General features: G+C 40.4%; 1 protein-coding gene across 1 annotated transcript in view; it reads left to right on the forward strand.

Annotated features, from left to right (window-relative positions):
• The first annotated feature begins 2,988 nt into the window (after positions 1-2,988).
• LOC118165940 (coiled-coil domain-containing protein 169-like) overlaps positions 2,989-14,223 on the forward strand; it is a 28,547-nt gene continuing 17,312 nt past the window's right edge. Inside the window, exons 1-4 of the mRNA XM_035324366.1 lie at positions 2,989-3,110; positions 7,867-7,949; positions 8,419-8,529; positions 8,622-8,662. Of these exons, the coding sequence (XP_035180257.1) occupies positions 3,043-3,110; positions 7,867-7,949; positions 8,419-8,529; positions 8,622-8,662 (303 nt within the window). The 5' untranslated portion in view covers positions 2,989-3,042. The remainder of the gene's footprint in view (positions 3,111-7,866; positions 7,950-8,418; positions 8,530-8,621; positions 8,663-14,223) is intronic.

Raw genomic sequence — 14,223 nt, forward strand, 5'->3', positions numbered from 1 at the left:
AATGAAAGAACCACCTCTGCCAATCTCCTGGCTATGTTCTTGCTAGTGCCACCCATTAAGCTGTTGGCTGGAAGGTGAATTTCTGGCTCGTGGTCAGCTTGGCCACCAGGAACCACCACATCTTTTCCCGTGAAACTGCATTCTAGTCACTGCCCCCAGCCTGTACTCTGTAGGACCTTGCCCTTGTTTTATTTTGGATTTCATTCAATTCCTTTCAGCACCCTGTCTCTCTGGCCTGTCCATCCTCTCTAAAAGGCAATCCCACCTTCCTGCAAAGTGACTGCTCCCCTCAATTTGTTAATCAGCAGCTAGCTTGCTGAAAGTATTCCCTGCTTGTCTTCCAGGTTGTTAATTAAGAATTAAGTGGTACTGGCTCAGGTATTGATCCTGCAGTCAGCCAGTCATACTGCTGACCACCACACTTTAAGCCTAAAGACCCTGCCAGTTTTCCACCAACATCATTTTCCAGTTATCCAATACACATCAATTTGACTATAAAGTTGATGTGGGAGACTATATCAAAGGCTTTGGTAAAGTTAAAATATACAACAACCATTCGTTTTCCCTTGTCCCCACATCCAGTCATCTCATAATACCCGATATATTGGTGCTATGGAAATAACTAAATGTACTTCTATGTCAAAGTTAATTTGTTACAATCCAAATGTTTATCTTCAACAATTGTTCTACCTTGCTTTTAAGCAACCGTAGCTGTTTATTGCCTTCATATAACCTGAAGATAAGTATTTAACTATATAATTATTTTCAAACAATATTGTGCTGACCAAGTTTCCAAACTTTTCATATGGTAGTCTCAAAAATAACATTACAAGCCTTAGAACAACAACAAAAAATACATTTATGGGTATCCATATGTCTAATTTTAACCTCTTTATTTGGGATAAAGGAGGAAATTATTGCAGTAATTGGTAAAAATCTTAATGAAGTCCTAACCTACACATACATGACCTTGGTCCACAAGACACTTTGTTGTTCTCCCACTCCAACTCCCAAACCATCTGGCAAAGCTTGTATTTAGACTTGCTGTCCTCTGCCAACCCAGCCAATCAGTGTGGTCTGGGCTCATCCTTACAAGCACTCTGTGACCGAGTTCCTGAGATCTCACCTAGTTAGGACACCTTGTAATCCCTGAGTTGAGGCTGGGACCTGAAAGTATCCTGGAGAGGAGGTCAAAGAAACATCTCCTGGGGCAGATAGAGTACACTGTGGCCGGGATACAGCCCTCCGTTCCAGCGTGCTCTCTACTCTCAGACTTGTGATTCCAGTGCTCTTCCTGAGACATCTGAATATATCCTCCTGCTTGACAACTCTTCACTAGGCTGGTTACATTTTTGAACCAGTTCTTACAATAGTTCTTCAGAAAACCTGAAAACAATAAAAATGGTTACTGGTTAGCACCCTTGCTGTTAAGATTTTACTGTTGCAGGCAGTATACTGAATTATTATGAATGGTAATGTAGGTCCAAGTCAATACTGAAATTACTGGTTTGGTCTGGAATGTTTTTAATATGTATTTAGAAAAGGTATTATTCAGTAAATCCTGAAGGCAAAGTAAGCAGCAATATTTAAATGCAATTACAGTACAGTATTTGTCTAAATTTTTGTTTCCTGATTAGGTCTCAGATAATTTTATATTCACTCCACAACTGAAGTGATAATTCACTGATTAGATAATAGCATAAATTATAACTAGAGACTGTCAAATATCACCTCCTGCCCTAATAAGTATCAGATAAATGAAATTAAAATGACTTTTTTTTTCTTACAGTCAGGCATTTCACTCTCCAGTCTACCCTCATACATGAGATCTTACTGGACCGCCAATCCAGCTAGAAACTGTCTGCTTTTTTGGCTCTTTGCCTCCTGGTTTTCTGTTGGGTTAGTTAGCAAATGGAATTGGCTCATAGAGATTGACACGTCCCCGAACTGGCAAGCAGCAGGTGTATGCAGCTAAACGGAAGGATCAGGACCAGGCTATTTCAGTATCAGCAAGGTGTCATGTTGGCCCATCCCAATGTCACCTTACGGCCAAAATTCACATCATTTCACAACAGACAAGAGCCAACTTTTGCATGCCAATGCTGATTTATGCTGCAACAAACTAATGGTAATACATAAGTTGTTTTAAACTTGGGAAGCAGTACGTTCGTTACCCAACAAGCTCTAGGCAGACCATGCAACAGAATTAAAAGAGAACCTACAGTCTTTGTTCTTTCATAGCATAGCAGTAAGGCAAAATTACAGCCCATCTTCCTGAGAAAGGGAATTGATAGTTTCTGTAGTAAGCACTTGGTCCATGAACTGGTGAGTTGATCCGTTGCATAAACTGGTGCTTTTCTGAGCAGCTGGTGAGCTATTTCAGGTGACTCACCAGCCAGAACCACATGCTTTTTCTCCCAAGTTTCCCAGTTTTTATGGACTGTAGGGGTTTGTCGAAGAGTTATTGATGTCAGAGCTGGCACTGAAGCAGCCAGAGAAGGTGACGGAGAGCGGCAGAGGTGACGCCACCCTCGCAGCACTAGGCCATTAGATCAATTCAGTCCGCCTCATGAAGCTTTGCCTTAAGAAAGCTGAGAAGCCATCTGAAATCCCTTGCTTAAAAATCAACATCAAACATTTTAAAGCTTGTATCTAGGCCAATATAGGACACTGATTAAAATACCAGCCAACATATATTGACCAATTGGCTATATTTAACTGATTGGTGCCGATTAAGACCGATTATTCCAAGCTCTTCCAGTGTGTCTCTGATTCGGCACTTGCAAACTGGTTTATGTACAGCACAAATTACAACTACTACGGAAGCTACAACAAGGGGTAGGCACTCTTACGACCAAGCCCCACTGCGCTTTGCCTGCCTTCACATGTGGCTCAGAGAATGTATTTAAAACCTTATTACTTTCCATCCCCAAGAATTGTTTAAAAAATCAACGCGGGCTTGCGTTTTTCCCCCGGCCCCACCGCCCTCAGGCGGCCGCCGTACAGGCAGCGGCCGTTACCCGGCGCAACGGCGGCGGCGCCATGAGGGAGGGCGGCGAGCCCGAGGGGCTGGCGCTGGAGCTGGAGCTGGAGCGGGAGCGGGGCAAGAAGTGAGCGCCCGGCGCGGGGCGGCGGGCTCGAAATGGCGGCCGCGGGCTCCACAGGGCGCCCCGCAAGGGGGTGTGTGTGTGTGTGGCGGGGGTCCCGCTGCCCCAGGCGGTTCTCTGCCCTCAGGGACGCCCCATGGGTGCTGCAGGAGGGTGGGCACCGCAGTGTGGGGCAGGGAGCGAGTGGGGCTTTGGTGTGGGAACTCAGTCGCCGCTGCTTGGTGTTGAGGTGTTGGGGAGAAGGTGTGGGGCAGGGTGGGCGATAGGAAGAGCAGGGTAGGGGTCTGGGGTGGCACCAGGAGCCTGGAGAAACAGCATGGGTAACCCCAGACACATCTGAAGCTGGCGTTGAACTGGAAAGGAAAATAGGACTGGGAGTGCGAGAGGGGGTGAGGTACGAAGTGGGTTATCACAGAATCATAGAATATCTGAGTTGGAAGGGACCCATAAGGATCTTGGAGTCCAACTCCTGGGTCCTCAAAGACCACCCCCCTCCCAAAAAACAAACAAACAAACAAAACAGATCGTGTCTGAGAGCATTAAGGGAGTAAAAAGAGGTCGTGGATGTGTGATGCTGTTTGGCATGGAGAAGAGAGGATGGAACAGGCTATGAGGCACTCTTTATACACGCCTTCTCACCTTTTTCTACAGCATGGAATTAAACTGGCAAGTTGGATATTGCTCCACTAGCAGTAAATACCTACAGGGAAAGTAGCTTCTCTCTTTCTAGGTCAGTTCTGCAGAGAAGATTGTTACTGCTACCAGTTAGTCCCCTTGCTTAAGCAGCAAATGTTTCAAGATTTTTTGTTTCTGTTTTCAGTTTGCTTAGGAAGTTAAGCAAAGCACACATCTTTCTCTGTTAAAGAATGTTGTTGCCTTTTGAATGTTAATAAATTAAGAGTTAGGAAATGCCAGAAGCTCTTGCACTGCCTTAAATCAGACCCTTCATATTTACATTTCTATACAATTTTGAGACATTCCGTTCTGTGATGATTTTTCCTCTAGATGATGTTTCCTTCAGTGTCTAAGCTGAAGATTCTCAGAAAACTATTCCTGCAGTTGTGAGCTTTATCAAATGTTTATTCACCAGTAGAAAGGGGGAAGCCAGTGTTAACAGAGTCAACATGGTTAGGCAGCTTCGGGGCTCAAAATGGGACACAAAGGAGCTTGGTCATGCTTACACCTATGTGTAAGCACGTGCTCGGTTTTTTCTGTATATCTTGACCAGTAAGAAATGTGTCAGTGCAATACATAGATTGTCCTCTGCATAAATCAAGGTTTACCAGACACTCGATATTGTAGGTGCTCAGATAAAAAGCTGAATGATATTGGCTTTGTTTCACTGCCTTTTTTTTTTTTTTTTTAATCGTTTTGAATGAATGAATGAAAACCTGGGCACCTTAAGTTCTTGCTGATATTCCTGAGACTGTTCTGCAAGACTGGGCCCAAAGTGCAAGTCTTGTTATGAAGCTGTGCCAAATGAAGGAAAAAATATGTATATTTAATAAAAGTTTCTATTTTGATGGCATGACAGAGACACAATAAAAAAACTTGCTGCTACAGGTGGATTATGCAACTATTTCCCATGTTTGTCTTCTGTATGCAAACAGGCAACACCATTGTTGCCTGTTTCACAAGTAACATATTCAACCTGGCTGTTAGCAACCAGGTTTGTTAGAAACCAGCATCTAAACCAGTCACTTGCACAGTCTGTGAACACAAAAAGGCTCTCTGAAGGTGTGATTCATCTGACCTACTTTGGCTGGCTGTTTCGGAGTGAGATGACTCACACACCCTAAGAAGTTTTCTCTCCATTGGGTATAAAGAAAGCTGAGGCTGACTGGCTCGCAGATAGATGTCCGCATTCCTTCAGAGCAAGCTCACCCATGGCATCTTTTCACTGGTTTATTTGATTATTGTTCCGTTTAGGCAGTTTGCTAACAGCCCACCTACCACTCTTGTGAAGAATGGATTTTTACTTCAAAGGGTAAATTGAATCATCCATGTCAGGAAGGGGTCTTTACCTAAATACCTGCTGATTCTCAGTGATTGTGGATATAATACTGTGAAAGGCTTAATGAAAGCCAGTAGCTTAAATCTGACATTGAATTACTGTAATCAAGGTTCAGCACAGGTTCTGTTTGGGAAATGTCAAGGCAAATGTGGCTGAGAGAGAAAAGGCATGTAAAACACTGCAGTATACTTCTTAATAGACAAAGAGTTCTTAAGGCATGCATTTGTGCATGTCAGCTTACTCTATCGATTTACTATTGTCGATAGGGTTGCATGTTAATTCAGCTTGTGAGATTTCAGCTTCTGTGGCTTTCCACATGAGGAAAGTTGTAGGATTTGCCCAGCACACTGCTGACTGGCAGGGTTTCAGTGCTGTATATGCTCTTCTGTGTGGTGCCTTTTGCACTGTGTAGTATCGTTCCTGCTCTGAAGGCATCTGTATATTTTGTCTTCTACAGGAACCAGTAAAGGTCTGCCACATTGTAGAGCTGATGCCCTAGAACTGATGATTTGCCTTGAGCTTCTCCCATGTTTCAGTGGTTTCTCTCTCCAGTTAGGAAATCGGTTTCAGGCAGTCTTTTGGCTGATACATGCGCCAGATACCCAGATCTGGATAACACAGTGTAAAGGAAAATGGCCGTCATTCTAAGTGGCTGTCACTTTCAAGTAAAATAACACCTGCAAACTGTCTTAAAAGGAAACTGCATTTTTTTAAATTATTTTCAATCACAGCCTTCTTACCTGAACTGCAGCTTTTTTCTTTTTTCCTTTTTTTTTCTTTTTTTTTTCATTCCCAATGTTGTTTAGTATGCAAGCATGTGGTTAAGTTTGTCCAATGACAAACTGATGAGCTTCCAGAGTTTATGGACCTTTTTCTGTGATGGCTGTAAGTTGTGTCTTTATATGGGAAAGATTCATAGGTCTTGAATATGTCTAGTTATAAATAAATGTCAGGTTGTCAGTAAAATCACACCTCAGCCCCTCAGAGTACAGACCAAGACCCTGGACAAGCAGCTACACACAGCTGCTTCAAATTCACAGTAACAGATAAGTGGTGTGGGCTGTCATTTCCTATCACAATTAGAAATACCTCCATAAATGCAAAATACATACTCCCAGTCCAATAAACAGCTGACGCATTTAACCAAGTTGGTTGAAGTGATTTATTTCTATGTCTCTTTTCTGTCAATACAGGGACTATAATTTACTGCATGTGCACTGAATAAAACAGAGAGGTTCTACCTTGCGTACTTTTTAGTTTCTAATGGAATATTAAATGTTTTATAACAATTTTAAAAAAATGCTTTCAGTTTCCAAATGAAAATATGATTTTCTGTTGTGTAGCAATTACAGTCTGACACCTGACAACTTATCATTTCAGTGTACATTTTCATCAAGAAGGAATATAATGAGAAGCTGGCTAGCAGCTTTGCTAATGATGCAGAAAGAATACGATCTAATTTGTACTTCTAAGAAATATTGTGCTTAGTCTTGGAATGATAACAGAAATTAAAAACTGAAAGCACTGGATCTAAATAACTCATCTGTATTATGCTACCCTGCATCTATCTAAGAACCTATCTAGGGTTTTCTTGAACAGGAAAAATTAATTAAATTTGGTTACAGCTCAGCTCTAAGTACAGCTTTGACTGTGTCTAACTTCCAGGGTTCCTTCCTTCCAAAGTGCCATTTGAACACTCACCATCACCACAATTTCGTCTTTTCCAAGCACTGAGAGTTTGACAGAAATCTGCTTTAAGGAAACCATATCGTTTTGTATTGGAATGATACCAACAATATAATAAGATTTTGTCTTCCTTCTTCCTAGCCATCTGCGTCTTCCATTTGGAGTGGAAGCAAATAAGCAGCAGCAAACAGATTTCCTCTGTTTTTCCTGCATCTAAGCTTTCTGACTCATGTATTTCAGCTCTGCCTTTGGTGGGACTTTCACCACAACCTTTTCTGTCTCCAGTGTGTTACCCGTACTTTCATTCTTTGCCTGTAACCCCCTCTCTAATTTAAAGTTGGTAGGGAACAACAGCATTAGAGCAACAAGAGATTGGAAGACAGTTTTTCTTTGCCATTAGTGATTTCTGACTGTGCTCCAGTGTGTTTCTTGCACTGAAAACTTACTTGAATTACCTTTGATTACCCTTCTGCTTATTTTATTTTCTTTAAATTCAGCACTTCCTCTGGTGCAGGTAGGTGGGTTGTGCTTTCATCTAAGTCCTCTCCTAGATTCTGCTGCTGGTCATAGATCCAAGTCAGCAAGAGTCCAGTTTCCAAGGGTATGCGTGTTGCCAAGCAGTATATAAAAGTAATCAATGGGCAAAAAAATGTATTTTCCTACAAGGAAATACTATCCTTTTTTTCAAATAAAGAATTTCTTAGGCATCTTTTAGTTGAAGAATTAACGCCACTGTCTTTTCTACATTTGTTTAATGCTGATGATGTGCTGGGCAGATACTAGATTTTAGGAAACATCTGTGTTGTTTTGTAATGGAAGCGATTTTATTCACAAAATAGGCATGATTCTGTTGTTTTTAATGCACTATAATGCATTAAGTGTAATTAATGTTAATGTAACTATAAAGAAAAATGCATTAAAAAAACATGAGCAAGATGATGTAATTACATAGAAAAGACTGATAGATACTTCATTTAAAAATAAATTTGATTTAGTCTTCTTTATCTTAATAATTAGATTAATGTAATAGACAACTAATTGATTTCTCTAAAACCACAGGGAAGTGCTTCAAAACTCAATATTTGAATTGAGAAACACAGTAAAAGAACTGGAAAAGAGACTTAGCAGTGTTGAAGATGAAGGTAAGGGAATTGCAACAGAATCTTGTAATCAGTTAGGAATTGTAACAAATGAAGTCTTCTGGGTAGACCATACAGAGATACAAGCTTTTATTTAGGAATTTTAGTTTTTCCTTTTCGAACACTCTTATTATAGGTGTGATAATTGCAAACATGAAATTAAGGAATGCTAAATACTTTGTATTAGTTTTTTTTTTCTTGTTAATTATTGAAGAAACAATGGATAACATGAATACATAGAGTTAGTTGGTTAATATTCTGGCCACAGTAAGCCCATTGAAACAAATCCCTTGATTTATATTTTCAAGTTGTTTTGTAATTCAAATGAATGCTTCTTCATTATGAGGATGGCTAACTGGAGAGTTTCTCAGTCTCCAGAACAAAGTAGGAACAGTTTGAAAAAATGCTAACTTATATTTGAAATCACATAAAATAATTGGGGAAACAGAATAACCCTGTGTTTGTTTTTAAGGTAATGAATGGAAAACCAGATATGAGATGCAAGTAGAATTGAACAGACAGCTGGAAAGGCAAATCAATATGCTAAAAGACAAAGTAGAGCTTATTCGTGGAAACCCAACAGGTAGAAATGGATATCCATAACTGTTTTTCAATAGAATTAGTGATTATATATTGAAATGTTATCAATGGGTTGCACCTTTTGTTTATTTGTAGATAAATTGTCCATTGTTCGCATCTTTGATCAAATGCCTGTGGTGAGTACAATGGAATTCAATTGCTTAAGTATCAAAACCACAGTATAATTAAAGAACTTGTATAATTGATACTGTTCCATGACAAAAAATATCAATGGCCCTGTCTAGAAACCAAAGCAATCAGGCCTGCTCACTTTTGTGTGGTTTCAGATCTGCATGCAGTTGCTTAAGAATGTGTAAGGCATAGAGTAAAATAATTAAGTAGGAAGAATATAAGACCTAAACATTGGGAAGAACTACCTAGTGGGATTTTTACTGAGTGAAGGTTGTGTATCACTTGTAGTGAGGCATATGAGATGGAATAGCTAGTCAAATGAATAAATGGAAAGATGTAAGACCTTGATCACAAAATCACAGAATCACATAGGCTGGAAGGGACCCCTCTGAGATCTTCAAGTCCAACACCCCTACTCAGGTAGGGTCAGCTTCAGCAGGTTGTCCAGCATTGTGCCCAGTTGGGTTCTGAATATCCCAACAGACAGAGACTCCACAACTTATCCGGGTAATGTGTTCCAGTATTAGAACACCCTCACAGTAAGAAAGTGTTTCCTTTTGTTTAGATGAAACTTCTGGTGTTTTAATTTATACTGATCACCTCTTGTCCAGTCACTGGGCACCACTGAGAAGAGCCTGGCTCCCTCTTCTTTTCCTCCCTTCAGGGATTTATACACATGGGTAAGATCCCCCTGAGTTGCCTTTTCTCCAGTCTGAACAATCCCAGGCCTCTCCTCATACGAGATGCTCCATTCCTTTAATCTTCACAGCCTGTTCCTGACTTGCTCCAGGATGTCTATATCTCTCATGTACTGGGGAGCTCAGAACTGGGCACACTACTCCAGATGCAGCCTCACCAGTGCTGAGGGGAGGATCACCTCACCTGACCTGCTGGCAACATTCTTCCCACTGCAGCCCTTAATTGTTTTGGCCTTCTTTGTGGCAAACACACATTACTGGCCCATGGTCAGCTTGTTGTCCACCAGAACCCCCAGATCATGCAGAGCTGCTCCCCCGTTGGGTGGCACACTGCATACCCTGGGGTTTTCCTCACCAGGGGCAAGGCTTTGAATTTCCCCTTGTTGAATTGAGTTTCATGAGGTTCCCCTGTGCCTATTTCTCCAACCTGTCATGGTCCCTCTGAATGGCAACACAACCCTCCGGTGTATCAAACACTGCTCCTAGTTTTGTATCATATGTGATAAGAAATATCAACAGTTGCGGTTACATTTTGAATAATATAGTTAGAGGAAAATTCCTCATTTTACAGCAAATACTCCATTTTTGCCAAACAAAGTGTCTGTTTTCAGTTTTAAATTTTTATTTCTTAATATGTTTATGTTTCACCATTTTCATTTTAACAAAGCAGAAAACATTTTCCTTTGATCTTGAGGAGAAAATGGTAGGAAGAAAACAGTAAATGTTTTGGCCATTAAGAAAACTGAAGTAGGAAATGAAGTGAAACCAATTTAGATTCGGGACTATTTTTCCTTAGTCTGTCATCTGCTGAAATATTTTACTTTGAGACCTTTTCTGCCTCTTACCCATTTTAGAAGTAGGGGAGGTAGATATAGAAGTGGTAATAATGCCTTGTTGCATAAGCAGGAGTAATGACTATCACAAGGCAGGGCTTTGAGGACTTTTGTTTTTATTCCAACTTCTCATGTACTTAAAGAAGTCACAGAAAGCCTCTCTGACGGTCTCCATCTGATTCTTGTGCTTCAGATTCTGAAGATTAATGGGAGTTCACTGAGCCTAGAGGAGGCTGCATGCCGTATTAGTGGGAATGATTGCTCGTTGTAAGCGGAGTGTGAATAATTAATTGCTCTTCCCGATCTGATCCGTGGCCTTCGGGTTGTAAATATTCTTGCCAGTTTTAGTGCCGTCCTAGACTCCATAGTGTTTTCTAGATGGCTGGATATATATATTTTTTAATAATAAAATAAAATTTTTTTAAAAAACACTTAAAAGCAATAGCAGAAAAAAAAAAAAAAAACCTTCCCTATGTCAGGGAGTTGATTAGAAAATACAGCTGGAATTATATTTGAAGCACAGAACATTGCTCTAAAAAATTTGCAGCTGAGTTTGCTTCAGACAAGGTTATTCCTGCCAGCCTGTGAAGCACTGACTGGCACGCACGCTGACAGTACTAAAAGTGTTTATTTCCAGTGAATTTCCAACACTGTCTTAACCAATCCAATTACACCTTGCCAAGAACCTCAAGAGTCATTACCAGTTAGATAATCCGTGAGCTTTATCGGCAGCTGTGCTGCACCGATTCAGTACATTTCTGATCCCTACTAAATTCTGCCTTGCCTCTTCACCTATGAGCTATTGTTCTAAGGTTTGATCGCTGTTCCCATAAAGGAAATAATGACAGCAGAACTGAAAGATTCCTACTGCCAGAAGGAATCTAGGAAACAATTTGGAGAGTCCTGGACTTAGACAGTTACACCTAGGGAAGTACAGAGTCCACGTGCCATGCCATATTTTTTATCCTAGTTTTTCACCCTTCCAGTTTAGAGTGAATACATTCATCTGTTGACTAGCCAGAGGGAAAAAAAAAAAAAAAAAGGCATTTAGGGATTTAGTCAGATGTTTCATTCCGGCTTGTTTTGATCGTTGGGAGACAGAGAGGAAGAAAATAGATGTATTTTGGGGGCTTTGCTTTTTTTTTTTCCCCACTGAAGTTATCAGAACAGTCAGTGTATTTATTTACAGTTATTCTTGCAGAATGCAGAGCTTTTGGCAGGTAAAACATTGGTTAAAAAAAGTGTACAGATCAATTTGTGGTGCCTAACCATATAGATTTATCCAAATCCATTTTATGTTTTTGAGACTCATTCAGGGAAGCAAGGGGGAATATTTAGCTTCTCCACAGATGAAAATAAAGAGCAGATGTGGTGAGTGGGTGTAGAAAAGCAAAGAGCTTTGCAGCCAGTCATCAATCTACATTCACTCAGAGTAAAAATGCTGAGAGTGTGTATATATAAAAATTGAGTGTGTGCATTAAATGAAAAGTACATTATGATATTCAGTTTTCAACTTGCTGTTGCATATGAAGTTCTGTGAAAAGATAGCAAAGTGATTTTTCAGCAAAAAGATACAGTTTCTAGAGTATGACAACAATGGACAGTAGATTTTGAGCATAATTTTTAGAAAATAAAATAGCATTTGCAAGTCCTTTTTGAGGTGTCTCAGAGGTAGTAAGGATATTTATCTCACTTGGCTAGCCATTTAAGGTCTTACCATAGACAACAGAAGGAGAAAAGCATGTCCATAGAGTAATTTATCTCATTTAGAGATAGGTAGGATGAAATACTTACTCAATATCAAGCAATACGGGATTTTTTTTTTTTTTTTTTAAAAAAAAGATTAGTCATCAGGGACTCTGCTAGTGAGCAAGCTATAAAAACCTAAATGAAAGAGAAAAAACAAACACAAATTCTGGAGTGAGGGAAAAGGAAGGACAGAGGATTTTCTATGTTCATAAATTGCAATAATTGTTGTAGATGCCTTGCAGTTATTTCACTTCAGAATTAGAATCTTACTGATGATTCCTTGCTGTTAAAAACACCCCTAAATCATATAAATATACAACTATCCTTCTGAAGTCCTTATACTGTCTTGAGATATTCCTTTTTTATTAAAAATAAGTTGGTGTGACATGGCAGTAAATGCAGATTCAATACCTTGAACACTCATATTTTCATAGCCAAGATACAGAAGATCATTTTTTTTTTTACTGAGGCTGGATTAAAAATAACCTAAACAGTGACAAGCACAGGGGAGTTGCAACATTGAAAACTGTTTAGTCAGTAATTTCCTTTATGTCCCAATGAATAATAGAAATGTCATACACTATTTCAGGAATAATTACAGACGAAATGCCTCCTCTCTAAAGCTTAACATGCTGTGAATTTTATTTACCCCCTTAAACATAGTGCATTCGTTTGTTCACGTTTTTTCATTAAGTGAGTTTTGGTGAAATACATGTTGTCTGCTAATTTCCTGGAGAAGTAGAAAGAAAATGATTTCTATCACCATTTCTGCAAGAAAGGATCCCTAGATAGCAGCTTTAGTATGCAAATACTGAAAAGCACACTTCAGAATCAGTTCAGAAGAGCACACTCCCGATAGCATTGCCTTAGCAACGCTCTACTTAAGATTAGCCAAAGAACCCGGGTTTCAGTGATAAATCACCATTTTCAGGACTGCCCAGCACCATAGCTGAGAAAATTCTCACAGTAAGGGCCAGATACTTGCTTTACAAAGCTGCCTCTCTGACACTGTAATGACCACGTGCAACAATCTTCACACAAGGACCTCAGGGGTTTTGCTGTCAGTTCTAAACTGCAAGGAGAACATGTGGCAGTGTCACACTGGAGAAGGTGTTGGCAACGTAACTGGAGGGGCATCTTGTGTTTGCGAAAACATGCAACGAAGAATTTATATTTCTGTAGGTGTTGATGACTGCCTATAGGGAACATCAGCACTTCATGATGGCACAGGAAATGTTGACAATTCCTTTAGCAAGTCACTGTGAAATGGCCCTGGTTGTTCATGCTGGATTAAGTCACCAATAGCTCTGTGTGAAAAACAAATCTGGTATCCTGTCTTCTCTGTCAGGCTTCAAAGTGTTTTGGAGAAAGTTGTGTAGTCTGGTCTGACAGCCCTAAGCTGCCTCCTGCCTCCTCACAGACTTCCCGTTCCTACTCCTTTCATCCGACTTAGGACAAGCATTTTGGATGCCTCCAGGAGACCTTTTTGACTTGCATTTTTCCCTTTCTTTGTCATGTTGGCATTAATTGTTCCTCCTGGTGGCCTTGCACAAAGCAGCAGACTGTTTTACTCAGATCACTTTGTGGTATTCCCACAGGCAGAATGCACTCGGTATTTCAAAGAAAACAATCAGTGAGAAACCTCGCAGTCAACTGACATTATTAGCTGGCTGCTCTCCAGCTGGGTGCCAGTTCAGGAATTCCAGCGATGGCTTGGTGATTGACTGGGACCCTTGGATATCTCCCAAGGAAAATGTATAATGAAACAATCTAGGCTTTTTCTGAAAGGCCTTGCAGGAGAGGCAGTAAGTGAAACATATTGGAGCCAATAACATCTTGTTTTGTCAATCTGAACTGCAGCAAGGGAGCAGTTTCAACTTCCTCCCCCCTAGTTCAGCAGCTGACCTCTCTGAGAAAGGCTGTGGAGACCATTGGCATAAGGATTTGGGTAGCCCTGCCCCACGCCTGGTTACACTGAAGGAGCCTGAACTTAGCAACAAGTCTTCAGGCTGATCTCTTTACCCTGGCCCTTGGCAATGTGTGATGCAAACAGTGCACTGCATTCATGCAGTTCAGCTCTGTTTGGTTTTGAATATATTGAATATTTGAAGGTCTGAAGAGCATACTAACCACAAGGGGGCACTTGACATTTAAGCAAGCGCAGCGACTCTTTCTTCACCTCTGCTGAAGCCTTTACAGTATCTACTGCATATATATCGCCTGTATACTGTATGTAGAAGTATGCTATGCTACATAATTTGTATATATCATTTTTCCAGTAATTGC

The sequence above is a fragment of the Oxyura jamaicensis genome, chromosome 1 (genome assembly GCF_011077185.1).
Source record: "Oxyura jamaicensis isolate SHBP4307 breed ruddy duck chromosome 1, BPBGC_Ojam_1.0, whole genome shotgun sequence".
NCBI classification, from domain to species: domain Eukaryota; kingdom Metazoa; phylum Chordata; class Aves; order Anseriformes; family Anatidae; genus Oxyura; species Oxyura jamaicensis.